Raw genomic sequence first — 16,400 nt, 5'->3', positions numbered from 1 at the left:
AATAAAATGAAGAAAAATAAAATAATTATTTTGTTTATTCGACGGACTCTCTCTCTCTCTCTCTCTCTCTCTCTCTAAAACTCCAAATGGAACCGAATGAAAACCAATTGAGCTCCTACTTCCAACACCCCACCACCACGACGGCCCCCGCCCCCGCCGCCCCTTCCACAGCCGCAACCACTCCCTCTCCGACCAATGGTCTCTTGCCCAACACCCACTCAACTTATGGCTCCCACATGGTGTACTCTCACTCAGTGCCCTCCTCGGCGGTGACCTCGCCACTTGAGCCCGCGAAAAGGAAGCGGGGGCGGCCCAGAAAGTACGGCACGCCGGAGCAGGCTCTGGCGGCCAAGAAGGCAGCGACGACGTCGTCTCACTCCTCGTCCTCCAAGGAGAAGAAGGACCAACACGGCGCCGTCTCGCCTTCGTTTTCTGGGTCGACCAAAAAATCTCAGCAGTTTTCTCTCGGTGGGTCGCAAATAAATACCTTTTTAGAATTTTTTTTGCAATTTGGTAGTGAAATTCTCCATATTTTTGCTAATTTCTTCGATTTCGATTTGGGTTTTAAGTTTTTGGTAGCATTGATGTGGAAAGATTGAAACTTGATGGTTCTGGGTGAGTGTTCTGGAAATACCCTATTTGTGTTTCGTTTTGAAATTTCGTATTCTCGGCGGGTTGTTGCGAATTGCTTCGATTTTATTTGGGTTTTTATTTTTTTAATTCGCCTTGTTTCGCAGTGGCTGCCCTGTTTTCTGCGTTTTTATTTGTTAATAGTTTATTGTGAATACGTTGCAATTTTAGAGGTTTTGTTCCAATGCTTAAATTTATAAGTGTTTTCGGTTGCATTGTTTGGTGTCCTCACACCCAAAGTAGTAACCTTTTGGGAGTGTTCAGTATAATTATTGTCAAATGGTGGGCATAGTTGGCTGTCAATTTTAAAATTGGAGTAGAATAACTTCCCCATCTGTTTGAATGATAAGTTTTTGGGGAAGTAAAAAGAGAAGATAAGGCAATTTGGTAACTTTTATTTACATGAACCAAAATCTTCCGAGATCACACACTTTTTGGAGTGGAAACTTTGGTTGGCTTGATAGTAAGATATTGATAAGAAGCTCTTATGTTTTTGCTTTTTAAGGATAGTTACCTAGTGTTTAGTTTCGGTAATACCAAGTATAGTTTTTTAAGTGATGTCAATACTGTAGTCCAAAGAGGCTTGTTTTGTGATATAAATAATCATAATTTAAAACACTCATGTGGTACTCTTAATTGGTTGATGCAGGCAATGCAGGGCAAGGTTTTACACCACATGTTTTAACTGTTGCTGCTGGGGAGGTATGAATGTCCTAATTCAATGTTTTTCCCCTTCAATCAAGTGTGTGTGTGTGTTTTTTTTTATTTTTTATTTTTTTTATTTATTTATATAAATTGCAGATTCTGGAATATAGCTCTTTCTTATTTGATTGCATGTTTTTTATTTTCACATTGTTTTAATGTCTAACATGCTGATATTGGATATAGAATATTTCCTTGAATTTGTTTGTGGGTTTTGTAACAACCTTGCAGAAGTGGTTTCCTTTTTCCTTTGGGGCAGTTACTGTTGTATTTTTACTACATCAATGGTTGCCTGAACTTACCTTGTTTATCTTGCCTAAACTTACTTTTGGTGCAGTAGTTATACAGTGTTCCCGTTATTTTGTTTTCTTTGTTTGTTATGTGCTCACACAGTTTAGTGAAATGTCTAACAGGATGTGGGCCAGAAAATCATGTTTTTCATGCAACAGAGCAAGCGTGAAATATGCATTCTATCTGCTTCTGGTACCATCTCAAATGCATCTCTCCGCCAGCCAGCTACTTCGGGAGGCAACATTACATATGAGGTAATTTTTGTCTTCAGCCTTTCCAAGTTTCAGAAACATCAAGTATCTTGAAATATATTGTATTTGTGCTTTTGGAGTATCATATTCAGTGTTTTGTTCAAGGTATGTGTATATGAGTGGATACCTGTGTCATTTTGATTATAAAATCAAATTGCTACGCTTTGGACTAGTGAACCTCCCAGGTGGTATTAGATTCTCGGTGGACAAAAATAAGGCAACTGTAACCTAGTTGCTCACTATTGGCAACTAACAGGTGTAGTTATCCGTGTGCCTTCAGATGGAGGTTAAATGTACAAGTTCAGCCATTAAGTTTTTTGTGTACATGGATTTTTTTATTGGTTTGTTCATTCAGCTAAACTGAGATACAGCAAAGCTGCAAGCCTGAGAATAACATTTCTCACTTGCTTCTATATTATTTTTAGACGTATCTAAATAAAAAAATCTTTTAAATAAAATATATTTTGACTGTATAGCTCTGAGTTATAGTGCCCTGTATATCTACACAGGAAGACATAGTATGATTGATGAAAAAGTACCATCCATAGTGATAGGTGGCTGAATTTTGATTTTAGTAGCGTCCAAGTTATTCAGGTGGAGTTCATTGCTACAAATTATAGTTGTGCAATGTGCCATTGCTCTATCTCTGTGTGTGTGTAGTTAGGCAGGAGAAAAGGGAGGAAATGACGACGTCAAGATTCCTTTCTTTTGATTTCTTTTTTTGGTTGGCCTAAAGTGGTTTATTGGAAATAAAAAATATTAGTTTCAAAATATGCCTATGCTTTTTCTATCTTAGAAATTTTGGACGTGTGAAACAAAAATTTAAATTTATTAAAGGTTTGTATATTCTTGCAAAAAAAATATTTTGTTAGTTCCTCCAAAGATTAATATATGTCTGGCTAAGTCCTTTATGATACCAGACAACTTGACGGATGGAACTGTGGCTTCTTGATCATCTCCCTCATGTTTAGTTCATCAAAGTGTAATGGTTTCTTTCTGATGTTAGGGTCGCTTTGAGATTATTTCGTTGTCTGGATCTTATGTACGTACTGACCTTGGAGGGAGGGCTGGTGGGCTCAGTGTATGCCTATCTAATACAGATGGGCAAATCATCGGCGGTGGAGTTGGTGGTCCCCTGAAGGCTGCAGGCCCTGTGCAGGTAATATTTTAGAAAAATTCACATTTTGTTGAATAATGTCTGTAATATTGTTTGAGTGCACAACTGTGGCATAAGATACTAGTGTCTTATGTGTCTCTGCATCGAAGCAGTAGGGGGTTTGGATGCCATCTGATGCTCAAATTGATTTTTCTATGTTATTTGGCATTGGGGCATTTTAACCCTTTCTTCTTAACTGAAATCTCTGCTCGTTTCAGTTAGCTTGTTTGAAAATTGGTTCTGCGGTATCTATGTAACACTACTTAGTTGCACCCACAGGTTATTGTCGGAACATTTCAGATTGATGCCAAGAAGGATGCGACTGCTGGTGTAAAAGGTGATGCTTCTGCCGCCAAGTTACCATCGCCAGGGGAAATGATGAGCGGAGGCTTCCGCTCAACACTTGACTCTTCTGGAAGACCTCTTGTCAGGGGGAATGAAGATCAGCAACCTATGGGGGGAAGTCACTTCATGCTTCAGGGCATGCATGTCGCACCTTCACGGCCCACAGATTGGAGAGGTGGTCCAGATGCTAGAGGCACCGGTGCTTATGAATTGACAGGAAGAGGAGGTCGTGCACCACATCAATCTCCGGAGAACGGGGACTACGATCAAATTCAAGATTAGGGATTTCTTTTGGGATTTGAGAAGCGGTTTTTTGTCGTAGATAGATGTGTAATACATAATTTTCGTCAGCTAACTCTGTTTTTAGTGTGCACCATACATTAGAGATGATGGCCCCATACCTGTGACCTCCACCCTTTGAAATATTTTGCTGCCTTCACTTTTGCTCATGGTGTATGTGCATGGGGGTCGCCGGCTGGTTTCTGTTCTATACTTTGCCTGGATATGGTTGTCGATATTTATCCATTCGGGAATTAATCACAGTTCTGCATCTCTTTTGAAATCTTTTCTTATGAGTTGATTGATCCTTGAATGGTTCTTCATTATCTTCTTGGTGTACAGAGTTCGAATTGCGGTTGCCTTAAAGTCTGCTGAATTTTCTTTCAAGGGTACGTCAATGGCTGGCAGAATAGTCCATAGTGTTTGTTTGGAAGTGCTTCTTTAGAAAGCACTTCTGTTCATGAGTGTTCTAGTGAAAGTGATTCTGTTAGAAGTGTGTTGAAACTTTTAAGAGAAGTGCATCACTTGAAGAGCTTTGTTTAGGTGCTGCTTTTGGAAAGCATTTTATTTAAACTAACCTTTTTTCTGGCAACCTCGTTTCACCTGCGGCTAAGGGCTCGCTTGATAATGTTTTTAGTTTGTGTTAAAACGGAAAAATGGAGGCGGGCGGTGGAAGGAAAGGAGAAATCAAGAGATTGTATGAAAATTAAAACAAGTGAAAAATAAAAATGAAAAGCAAAATGGTTATCGCATTCTAAATTGGTCTACAAGATGAGATATTTGAACTTTGTTCTATGTGTGAAATACAACGCCTTGGCCTTTTGACAAAATTCGATCGAATAATTTGATAATTTGGGGTTTTATTTTTATTTTTATACGTTAATATTTTACACTACAATTGAGAAGGATTTAGACTAACCGAACATACTATACAGTAGTATTGAATTCACCATCCGCGAAAGTCAGCATCTAAAACCTCCATTCACTTACGAGCAAAGAGAGTAATACTAGTAGTTAAGATTAAATATTGAATGTTCACAATGTTACAAGTTTGATAGATAATTGATCCGACCCTATACCTTAGACTATTGATGAACCTTGTCTCAAGGCATCTTAAGGTCCACACGTTAACTCAAAGTTGTGCATTGGCTGGTCAAGACTCAAAAGACATTAATCAACCAACACAATATTGACACTTCCATACTTGCAAACTCCAATTTTCAATTTCCAACCTAAAAAGTTGAAACTAGGGTTTTGAATTATGCGACGTAGTTGGTTAAGAACATTTATCTTTTTGTCTGAAGTGTTAAGTTCGATTTAAAAAAAAAAAAAAAAAAAAAAAAAAAACAAAGTTGAACTTACTTGGTAGAAAACATTCATCTTTCTCCTTGAGACTCCGAGGTGTTAAGTTTGATTTATTTCCATCCTAAGTTGTTTTGAACAAGAAGCGATAGAGTGTAACATTATTAAGAATAACCAAATACAAGAGGTGGTAGATGAGTACATTGTTTCCAGTAACCAATTTTGTTGATATGGAGATAATTTGCATTGAACATAAATAATTTTCAAACTCATATATGATTACCACACAAAACCACAAGAAGCAAGAGTCTCGAAACAAATCTATCACAAATACAACAAACGTGATTGAACTATTACCGATGTCTCACATAAAGTTATCGCAAACGACCATGTCACACAACTTACTATTGCGACACAAATAAATTAACGAAGCAACACATAAACCCTACTAAATACTTAAAAGAACTAAAGACCAAACCAATGACGTGTCCACCGAGAATATATGTGCCTAAGCACATGCATAACCGGCACTACGCACCTCTTAAGTGTTTAAAAATAGAGAAAATAATATTTAATAAATAACTGATTGAATCACATTATTGTAAGCATGCAAAAGGCCTTTTTAATTACCGATGGTACGCGTCTCTTAAGATATTTTGAACATGTTTAAAAATAGATAAAGTAATATTTAGTAACAACTGATTGAATCACATTATTACTAGCTCTTTGTGAGGTTAAGCCCAACCCTCCCTCACCCTTAGTGTAAATAATATCGTTTGTTCAAAAAAAAAAAATTATTTGACAACTAATTGAATCACATTATTATGCGAGTGCGAAAGATCATTTTTTTATAATCAGTACTACGTGCCTCTTAAGATGTTTTGAACGTGTTTAAAAATAGAGAAAATAATATTTAATAAACAACTAATTGAATCACATTATTACTAGTCTATTTGTGATGTACTAATTATTAAAAAAATAAAAATTGTACAAAAAAAAATTAAATATTAAAAAATAATGTTTATATGATGAAAATATCCTTGCATTGTTTTGGGATGCTTTACATTTTTGTTTAGGGACATTTTTGTCCAAAACATTTGATGAAGCCCGTGACCCCAAAAAATGTTGTTGGCTTTATATATATATATAGCCAAATATAAGATGTGATAGATGAGTACATTGTTTTCAGTAACCAAATTTGTTGAAACGAAGATAATTTGCATTGAGCATAAATGATTTTAAAACTCCTATACGATTACCATACAAAACAACATGAAGCAAGAATCTCGAAACAAATCTATCACAAATATAACAAACGTAATTGAACTATTACCGATGTCTCACATAAAGTTATCGCAAATGACCAAATCACAACTTACTGTTGCGACACAAACAAATTACCGTAGCAACACATAAGCCTTACTAAATACTTAAAAGAATGAAAAACCAAACCAATGACATGTCGACCGAGAAGATCTCTGCCTAAGCACATGCATTACATGTTTTTATTTTTTTTTATCAAACTATAGATTTTGTTAGATTAACCCTGACTCTACCGTCCGAATCATCTAATTCGAGTCAACTTGCAACCGCCAAACCTCCCAGCGGCCAAAATCTGCCCAAGGTGGGACCCATCCAACGGTGGAAACATGCACATCTGCCACATGCACCCGCCCACACTATACCAACAAAAAAGGTAAATGGAACAACCTTTTTGACGCAATAAATAAGGAAAGAAAATATTTTTATTACAAGATGCAATAAATAAGTTAGCGCCCTTTCTGTGCGAGAACGTCCAGGTTCTCTTCACTTACAATTGCGGGCCCCACGGCCTCCCCTTAAAGGCGTAAAGTTAAACATCTCATTCCTCACCGACCCAGCAGCTCGTCTGCAATCTGTATTTGGGTATTTTGTATTTTGGTTTCTGGGATTCGTTTCTGCTACAAGTTGGTGGAGAAAGATCGAGTCTTTGGAGGTGATTAATGGTGGGTTTTGCATAAAAAGTTGGATTGAGTAATAAAGTTTCCGACTTTCGGTTTTTGATTTGGACACGGGAGGCACTGAGGTGTGTTCTTTTTGCTTTATTTTTTTTATTTTTTATTTTTTGGCTCTGTTCTTGTTTTCTCTGAGATTTTGATTGTCTAAAGTCAAACTTTTACTTGTAGTTTTTGAAATGGAAGAAGGGTTTTAGAAGAACCCGGAAAAAAAACCAGCAGAGGAGTGGATTGTAGAAAGTTTGGAGGGCTGTTTTTGATTGGAAAGGTAGAATTTTGATTGGGAAGATAGAAAGTTTTGGAGTTTTTGGCAGATGGGAAGGTTAGATCTTAGGAGTTTAGAAAGTAATTATGTCAGTCACCCTCCAACAATCCAGGTGGGTGTTTTCATATCTTAGAATACGGGAAATGTGTTTTGGGATTCTTAATTTGGGATTGAAGTGATAGAATTCGAGTGGTTTTCGTTGTTTTTGGGGTGTTTGAGTGAGTTTGATTGTTCCGGAGTTTGAAAGATTGAAAGTTTGATAGAAGTGGAATGATCTGAACAAATTCATCACTTGGGTGGGTGCAATGTTCAGAGCATTAGCAATTGGATTGTTGGTTTTGTGTTTCGTTACATTAGTTTCGGGCAGTGATCATGACTTTGCACATTGCAATTGTGACGAGGAGGGTTTTTGGAGCATTCCAAACATTCTGGAGTGCCAAAGAGTGAGTGATTTCTTGATTGCAATAGCATATTTTTCAATCCCGATAGAACTCCTTTACTTTGTCAGCTGCTCGAACGTTCCATTCAAATGGGTCCTCCTGCAGTTTATTGCCTTCATAGTTCTCTGTGGGTTGACCCATTTGCTGAATGCGTGGACGTATTATGGCCGCTACACGTTCCAGTTGATGCTGTCCCTCACCATTGCCAAATTCCTCACGGCCTTGGTCTCTTGCGCAACCGCAATAACCCTTTTAACTCTGTTCCCTATGATTCTCAAAGTAAAAGTGAGAGAATTGTTCTTGAGGCAAAATGTGATGGAATTAGACCAAGAAGTTGGGATGATGAAGATACAGAAGGAAGCGAGTTGGCATGTTCGAATGCTGACCCAGGAAATTAGAAAGTCGCTTGACAAACACACCATATTGTATACAACTCTGGTTGAGCTTTCAAAGACACTAGACTTGCATAATTGTGCAGTTTGGATGCCGAATGAGAAAAGAGGAGAGATGAACCTGACCCATGAGTTGAAAACAAGTTCTTCGCGACAGTATCGCCGTTTTATCCCAATTAATGACCCAGATGTGTTGGAGATAAGAGAGAGCGAGAGGGTAATGATCCTGAGGCCTGATTCGGCATTGGGGTCTGCAAGTAGCGGTGAGTCTAGTGAATCAGGTGCTGTAGCAGCAATCCGGATGCCAATGCTTCGGGTTTCAAATTTCAAAGGGGGTACGCCTCAGTTGGTTGATACACATTATGCTATATTGGTTTTGGTTCTTCCGGTTGCAGATTCTGGAGGTTGGAGCCATCATGAGCTGGAGATAGTGGAAGTTGTGGCTGACCAAGTTGCCGTGGCTCTATCCCATGCTGCAGTACTTGAAGAGTCTCAACTAATGAGGGAGAAACTGGCTGAACAAAATCGAGCATTGCAACAGGCTAAGAAGAATGCAATGATGGCCAGCCAAGCAAGGCACTCGTTTCAGAAGGTAATGAGTCATGGAATGAGAAGGCCAATGCATACGATTTTGGGTTTGCTTTCAATGTTCCAAGAGAATTTAAGTTTCAAACAGAGCATTATTGTGGACACAATGGAGAAAACTAGTTATGTTATCTGCACTTTGATAAATGATGTGATGGAGATGTCGGCAAAAGATAATGGAAGGTTCCCGTTGGAGATGAGGCCGTTTGAACTACATTCTATGATCAAGGAAGCTGCTTGCCTTGCCAAATGCTTGTGTATGTATAAAGGCTTTAGCTTTGAAATTGATGTTCAAAGCTCATTGCCTAATCAGGTGATAGGAGACGAGAAAAGGACTTTCCAAGTACTCTTGCATATGATTGGGTACCTATTGAGTACCTATAATGGTGGGGGGACTGTCATCTTTCAGGCTATTTCTGTGAGTGGTACTGATGGCCCTGATGATAGATTGCAAGGAATGTGGAGAATCGGTATTCCAGATGAGTACATTTGTATAAAGTTTGAATTTGAGATTAACGAGGCAAATTCTTATCCCGGCGGATTAGTAGCATCGACGCACGATGCTCGTAGGCAGCACAACAATGATGCAATCAAGAAGGGCCTGAGCTTCAGCATTTGTAAGAAGATTGTCCAGGTAAGCACAACAATGTTTGTTTGTGTTATTAATATTGTTTATTCTGCTGCTTGATGCTGTATAATTTGCTTCATTGTAATTTGTGACCAAGGAATTGAACTGTTGGTATGCTCCCCATGCAGTTGATTATTGCCGTCTTGATCCGTGCATTCTTAATATGAGTCTATTTCAACTGCATGTAGAAGGTCTTTGTGAGAAATGCGTGGTCAGAGTCCACGGTCTCAGAAGTCATGCGTGTTGGTTAACTTGTTTCCTTGCTTTTTAGTCTCACTTTCAAAGGATATCTTATGCACCTTTAAATGAACATGGCACCACATTCTCTCCACACCATATCCCAGGCAACCTCTAGTTTGATCGGCGACCTATTTCTACTGTATTTAATTTGTAATATTGTTGGTCAAATTGTATTTTCTGCTCTGAAGTTAGAACAATATGTTGGTCCACTTTATCTTTCACAAGGACTATATAAGTCGGATAGTAACAGTCTTCACTTTTATGCCAAATTTTAGCGTCATGGATACAATTTCACTGTATAAATACAGGTACAGTTTTGATCTGGATTGTTTTCTTCCAAAATATATGTTTCTACAAGAAACGCTAATAAGATTTAGAAAATACTTATTGCAGCTTGCATCACTAGTTATTTTGTGTAGCTCATTTATAGATTTTGATTTATGCATTGATATGAGAAGGCAATCAAAATACGAATAATGTTAGAAACTTATGGTTCTTCGGTAATAAATTTATGTGCAGATGATGCAAGGTAATATCTGGATATCCATGAACCCAGTGGAATTTGCAGAAAGCATGACACTTGTTCTCAGGTTTCAAATCCTGTCATCTATGGGAAGAACTATATGTCCCCTGGGAAATACTTTGGAGCAACCAAATTCCAACTCGCAGTTCAAAGGCCTTCGGGTTATGGTAGCGGATGATGATAACATAAACAGGACTGTGACCATTAAGCTCCTCGAGAAACTTGGCTGTCAAGTTACCGCTGTATCTTCCGGGTTTGAATGCCTGAGTGCTCTTACTGCCGCCGAAAACTCTTTTCAAATTGTTGTCTTGGATCTCCACATGCCGGAAATGGATGGATTCGAAGTAGCATTGAGAATCAGGAAGTTCCGCAGCCATAGTTGGCCATTGCTCATAGCCCTCACAGCAAGTGCGGAGGAGCATATATGGGAGAGATGTCTGCAGCTGGGAATGAACGGATTGATTCGAAAACCGGTTCTTTTGCAAGGGATGGCGGATGAACTTCGTCGAGTTCTACAATGAGCAGATGAAGGTTTGTGGAGATGAAGCAAGTGAAGTAATGCGGTGCAGTTTACTTTTGTTTCCGTACTTTATCTTTCACAACTTCTTTAGGTTTCTCCAATGAGCACAAGTTCTAGAGGGATGGAATCCAACTTAAACATGTTAAACTTAGTTTTACTCAAAAAATATAGTAATTATATATTGCTAACCATATCCTGCATATCACAAGTAATATGTACTGAATAATGAGAGTTTTTTTTCTTTTCTTGTTGATGTTAAATGCGCAAAATTGAGCGCAGTGGCGTGATAAGATTCATACTGCCAACTCCACTTAGTGGGATAAGACTTGGTTGTTGTTGTTAGTGTTAAACCAAGGCTACTCATATTCAAGTAAAGGTGACAGTAGCTATATGATTGCCCTAACTCTAACAAATATTTACTCCAATCCAATGATTATTCACCTATTCAAACAAAATGCTTTGCAAAACTTATTCACACCTGTAATGTCAATATGCGCGTAATTGGCTTGTAATGCCCATTACAAATGTTTTGTAATCAATAGAAGAGTGGAATTGAAGATTGAAAAAGATAGTCCGAGCAAAGACACCATCTATAAGTTTGATTAAACCAAATTTAAATACCGATTTGTTGTGGTCTATATTTAATTGACAAGAAGAGGGGGTTGGCGGCACAGAGAAAGTATAGAGTGAGAGAGATGTATGTGTAGGGTTGTGTAGAGAACACATTCCCCATACGCAATGCCTTTATTTATAGTAATAAGAGAGAGAAGAAATCCTTCTCCTCCAAGGAATACAAGTCCTAATAGGGAAGAATAATTAGAATCAAATATAATTTAGGATTTACACAATCACACTTAAATAAGTAGTTTATAACACTCCCCCTTGAGTGCGTAAATACTCAAGTAGATTCGGCATCATGTAGAGTTGAGGAAGTCGACTCATCGGCAGTGATTCTAGGAACACGCTTGTCTCAATAAGGTAGGAACTTGCATAAAGAAATAAGTCTCACAAAAAAACCTAAGGCTATGGTAACAACCCGAGCAGGGACAAAATTCGTAGCTTAAGGAAAAATGCGTAAGTAATGCAAAGTCAAATGAAACGTCTACGGGACATCATCCAGGATATGATCAACCCAAGGTGGGTGTCTTGTCAAAACCTCGTTAGGTAGTAAAAACCCAGTGGGAAAAATGCTCCTAATCGTAGAGAAAAAGAGTACATTAAGATCAAGCAAGTATACTTCCAAATACTCCTCCTGAGTTTGACATTATTCCAAAGAGAACTAACAATGTTACAACTCAGAAATTTTACGCATACCAATTCCTTGAATAAGCTTTTGAAACGTCACATTTGGAAGTGATTTGGTGAAGAGGTCGGCCAGATTGTCTTGTGAACGGATTTGCCTGACTTCAATCTTCTGATGCTCTTGTTGTTGATATGAGAAGAAGAACTTCAGCGTAATTTGCTTGGTGTTGTCTCATTTGATGTAACCCTTCTTGAGCTGTTCGATGCATGCTGTGTTGTCTTCATAGATCATCGTCAGGACGTCAATGATGGGGTAAAGATCGTAGGAGCTTCGAATATGGCCTACAACTACTCTTAGCCAGAAGCATTCCCGAGTTGCTTTATGTAGGGCAAGAATTTCAGCATGGTTAGACGAAGTGGCAACTAAGGTGTGTTTAGTTAACCTCCAAGAGATTGCGGTGCCTTAAACGGTAAAGACATAACCTGTTTGAGAACGCGCTTTGTGCGGATCATATAAGTATCATGTGTCAGCATAACTAACAAGGCGATAATTGAATTGAGATAAGGGGGTGCGACATCACTCGAGGATCTGTAGGGATAGAACAAGCCCAAATCCGTGGTACCCTTAAGGTAGCGGATGATGTCTTTAACACCAGTCCAATGTCTGCATGTTATTGCATTACTATATCTTACCAAAAGATTAACTGCGAATGAGATGTCGGATCTAGTGTATTGAGCTCTTATAAAAGAAACTTCTGGCTCCAAAAATCTCTTCGTCATCCTCATTCGGATGGAAGGGATCTTGCTTTGCATCTAGTGATCGAACAACTATATGAGTACTCGAAGGCTTCGCTTTATCCTCATTAAAACGACGCAACACCTTTTGGGTGTAGTTTGATTGATGTACTAAGATTTCATCCGAACGGTGCTCTATCTCGAGACCAAGGCAGTATCAAGTCTTTCCTAGATCTTTCATCTCAAATTCTGACTTCAAGTGCGTGATAGTTCTTTGGAGCTCTCCAGAAGTTTTAATGAGATTCATATCAACGACATATACTGCAACAATTGCCAAATTAGAATGTGACTTCTTAATGAACACGCAAGGATATAGTTCATTATTCACATATCCCTGATTAATCAAATACTCACTCAGTGTCACATCCCAATCTCGACTCCGCCGTAGCACGATATTGTCCGCTTTGGGCCACGCCCTCACGGTTTTGTTTCTGGGAACTCACATGAGAACTTCCTAGTGGGTCACCCATTATGGGATTGCTCTCACCTGAACTCATTTAATTTCAGAGTTCCGATGGAACCCGAAGCCAGTGAGTTCCCATGGAACCCGAAGCCAGTGAGTTCTCAAAATGTCCCATGCTATATAGAGGTGGGCATGTTCATATAAGGCATATCACCCCCTCTCCGTTGGTCGGTGTGAGATGTTACAATCCACCCCCTTAGGGGCCCGACGTCTTCGTCAGCACACCTGCACCACACGACAAAGTGACTCTGATACCATTCTGTCACATCCCAGTCTCGACTCCGTAGTAGCACGATATTGTTCGCTTTGGGCCCGGGCCACGCCCTCACAGTTTTGTTTTTGGGAACTCGCACGAGAACTTCCCAGTGAGTCACCCATCCTAGGATTGCTTTTGCCTCGAACTCGCGTAACTTCGGAGTTTCGATGAAACCCGAAACCAGTGAGTTCCCAAACGGCCTTGTACTATATGGAGGTGGGCATGCACATATAAGGCACATCACCTCCTTTCCGTTGGTCGGTGTGGGATGTTACACTCAGACAGTTATATCACATTTTTTGGGATTGCTTCAAACCGTAGAGTGAATGCCTTTGCCGAATTGAAAGCATGTTCCGAGATTCGGAAATATTTAGTCTAATCAAGGTAAGTCCTTCGGGAACTTTCATATAAATTTTCGTATTAAGATCCCCATAGAGATATGCAATTACTACATCCATCAGTTGAATACTTAGTTTTTCGGAAACTACCAAACTGTAACGAAAAGTAATCACATCCATAACGGGTGAATAAGTTTTGTCATAGTCAATCTCGGGGCGTTTTGAGAAGCCTTGCGCAACAAGATGAGCTTTGTAACGCATAATTTTTTTTTTCTCATTACGCTTTCGAACGAAAACCCACTTGTAGCCAACAAGCTTCATATGTGGAAAAGTAGGAGCTACAAGCCCAAACACCTTACGTTTCGCAAGTGAATCGAGTTTGACTTGGATTTTTTGTTTCCAGTTTGGCCAATCAGTTCTACGTCAACATTCATTAACGGAATGGGGTTCAATGTCACTGCTCAACATGATCTCAGTAGCTATTGCATATGCTAATACATCGTCAACGATCATCTCATTTCTACAATAAACATCATCCAAGCTAGCATAATGGACCGAAATCTCACGATTCTTGGGAGGTGTATTCATCTTTTTAAGGATGCTTCCATAATCTAGAATTTCTTTATGAGTTGGATAGAATGAATAGGCGATAGTCAGATTCACAGTAGGCTCTTTAGGGGCCTATGTCATGGGTTTTTTCATTCGGGGGTGTGAATCCTTTGAACCAAGTGGTATGCCACGCTTGTGTGTAGGGGCAAATAATTGGCTAGCCGCTAATGTACGTGGATCGGTTAAAGTGGCATCTCGGGCCTCTAGGAGGGAAGTGTGTCGTACATTTAGTACATCCATCTTTGCAGGCATATTCGTAGCTGGAATATGATTTTGTCACTCGTGCTAGATTAGTGAAAGCATTTGGCATGCTCTGAGCTACATTCTGAAGATCTAATATGCGTTGCACTTTAGTCTTAGCCTGAGTGGTACGGGGATCTAAATTAGACAAAGAGGGAGTCGACCACGATAATTCATGTCGTTTTTCAAGAACGTTGACGTTCTTATCTCCTCATAACAACGAGAAGACCGTCTCATAGAATGATAATCCACGAAACGAGCGGTAAACATATTGCCTGTCAAAGGTTTTAAATAATGAATGATTAAAGGAGAATCATATCCGATATAGATTCCAATCATTCGTTAAGGCCCTATATTTGTACGTAAGGACGACGAAATCGACACATAGACCGCATAACCAAAAATGCGTAGATGCGATATGTCAAGTTTGTATCCGGTAACCAACTAAATGGTGCTATATGGTTGGGTCGCAATAGGCCTCAGGCGAACCAACATGGTTGCGTGCAATATTGCATGGCCCCAAGTAGAGATTGGGAGCTTAGTATTTATGACCAAAGATTAAGCAATCATTTGTAAGCGCTTAATGAATGCATCTTCCAGGTCGTTCTGGGCGTGAACATGAGGTATTGGATGTTTAACTTCTACCCCAACCGACATGCAATAGTCATCAAAAGTTTTAGATGTGAATTATCCAGCATTATCCAATCGAATAGATTTGATCGGATAATCAAGGTGGTGAGCCCTGAGCTTGATAATTTGAGCCAATAGTTTGGAGAATGCAGCGTTCCTTATGGACAACAAACACACGTGTGACCAATGTGCGGAATCGTCAACCAAAATAATAAAATATCTAAATGGTCAGAGAGGGTGAATCTGTCCACAAATATCTAAATGGTCAGCGAACGAATCTTGTCATAAGAAGGCTTAATAATAAGTTTTCCCATGGAGCAGGTTTGACATGCAATTCCTTGAATCGAACCTAAACTTCAGGTTAGTGGATGTCTGTGTGATGATTTGAGGATACGACTCATCGATGTTCATCTAGGGTGTCCTCAACAATCATGCCAAAGTGTTATTTCATGCGTAGTCCCAGAGGTAAGGCCGGCCACATAGTGGCTTTCTATAGGGCTTATGGTCGTAGTATACAGACCACTTGGGATACACTTCATCTTTTCTAGAATACGCTTCTAGCCATATTCGTAAGAAGTTATGCACAGAAATTCAACTTCATTTTCTACATAGGTTTCAACATGGTAATTATTATCTCTAATGTCCTTAAAACTCAACAACGTTCTTCCGAACGTGGAGAATAAAGTGCCTCATCAATGGTCAAGATTGTACCATTGGACAACATTATACGTGCATTACCGTATCCTTTGATTAGGTTGGATAGTCCTGAGAGGGTTGTTAGAGGTGCATTCTTAGGTATGAAGTTAGTGAAATAGATACGTTTACGCAAAACGGTGTGCGTGGTTGCATTATTTGCCAGACAACTAACTTTTCTACTAGTCATACCTAGAAATAAAAATTAATGAATTGGTCACATGCATAAAAGTTCTAAAAACAGATATCCATTCAAAATAATTTAAGTATTCAAGAATGGTAATTAATAAACATTTAATATCAAAAAACAAATCACCAACAAATAATCTAAACATAATGGAAATTGTTCAAAATTAAACCAAAAACAAGGGGTGGTCCAGCCACTCGGTGGAATTCGGCCCCCAGGGTTCTAAATTCAACTAAAAATAGTTCATGTCTAAGATTCTAATATTTCATAGGGGTGGTATCCTCCTAAAAGTCAAAAACCTCCATCTTGGTACTTTCTGGTTCTTCCACTTGCACGAAGTTTGATTCAAACTTCTTACGACAAGAATGATATTCAGCTATAACCTTCTGGGGAGCACGGAAAAC

At 39.0% G+C, this 16,400-nt stretch overlaps 2 protein-coding genes across 2 annotated transcripts; both read left to right on the top strand.

Moving 5' to 3' along the window:
• Positions 1–54: 54 nt before the first annotated feature.
• On the top strand, positions 55–3,937 carry LOC137745349 (AT-hook motif nuclear-localized protein 14-like). Its single transcript, XM_068485293.1, has 5 exons — positions 55–468; positions 1,280–1,332; positions 1,746–1,877; positions 2,881–3,033; positions 3,310–3,937. The coding sequence occupies exons 1-5, from the start codon at positions 87–89 to the stop codon at positions 3,655–3,657; spliced, it is 1,068 nt and encodes a 355-aa protein (XP_068341394.1). The 5' UTR covers positions 55–86; the 3' UTR covers positions 3,658–3,937.
• Positions 3,938–6,797: 2,860 nt separating this feature from the next.
• LOC137745450 (protein EIN4-like) lies at positions 6,798–10,978 on the top strand. Its single transcript, XM_068485413.1, has 3 exons — positions 6,798–7,021; positions 7,122–9,266; positions 10,020–10,978. Exons 2-3 carry the CDS (start codon positions 7,521–7,523, stop codon positions 10,542–10,544), a joined length of 2,271 nt encoding a protein of 756 aa, XP_068341514.1. The 5' UTR covers positions 6,798–7,021; positions 7,122–7,520; the 3' UTR covers positions 10,545–10,978.
• The last annotated feature ends 5,422 nt before the right edge of the window (positions 10,979–16,400 follow it).

The sequence above is a fragment of the Pyrus communis genome, chromosome 9 (genome assembly GCF_963583255.1).
Source record: "Pyrus communis chromosome 9, drPyrComm1.1, whole genome shotgun sequence".
Taxonomy (NCBI): Eukaryota; Viridiplantae; Streptophyta; class Magnoliopsida; order Rosales; family Rosaceae; genus Pyrus; species Pyrus communis.
Note: the sequence above shows the minus strand (reverse complement) of the source record. Positions and strands in the feature narration are given on the sequence as shown.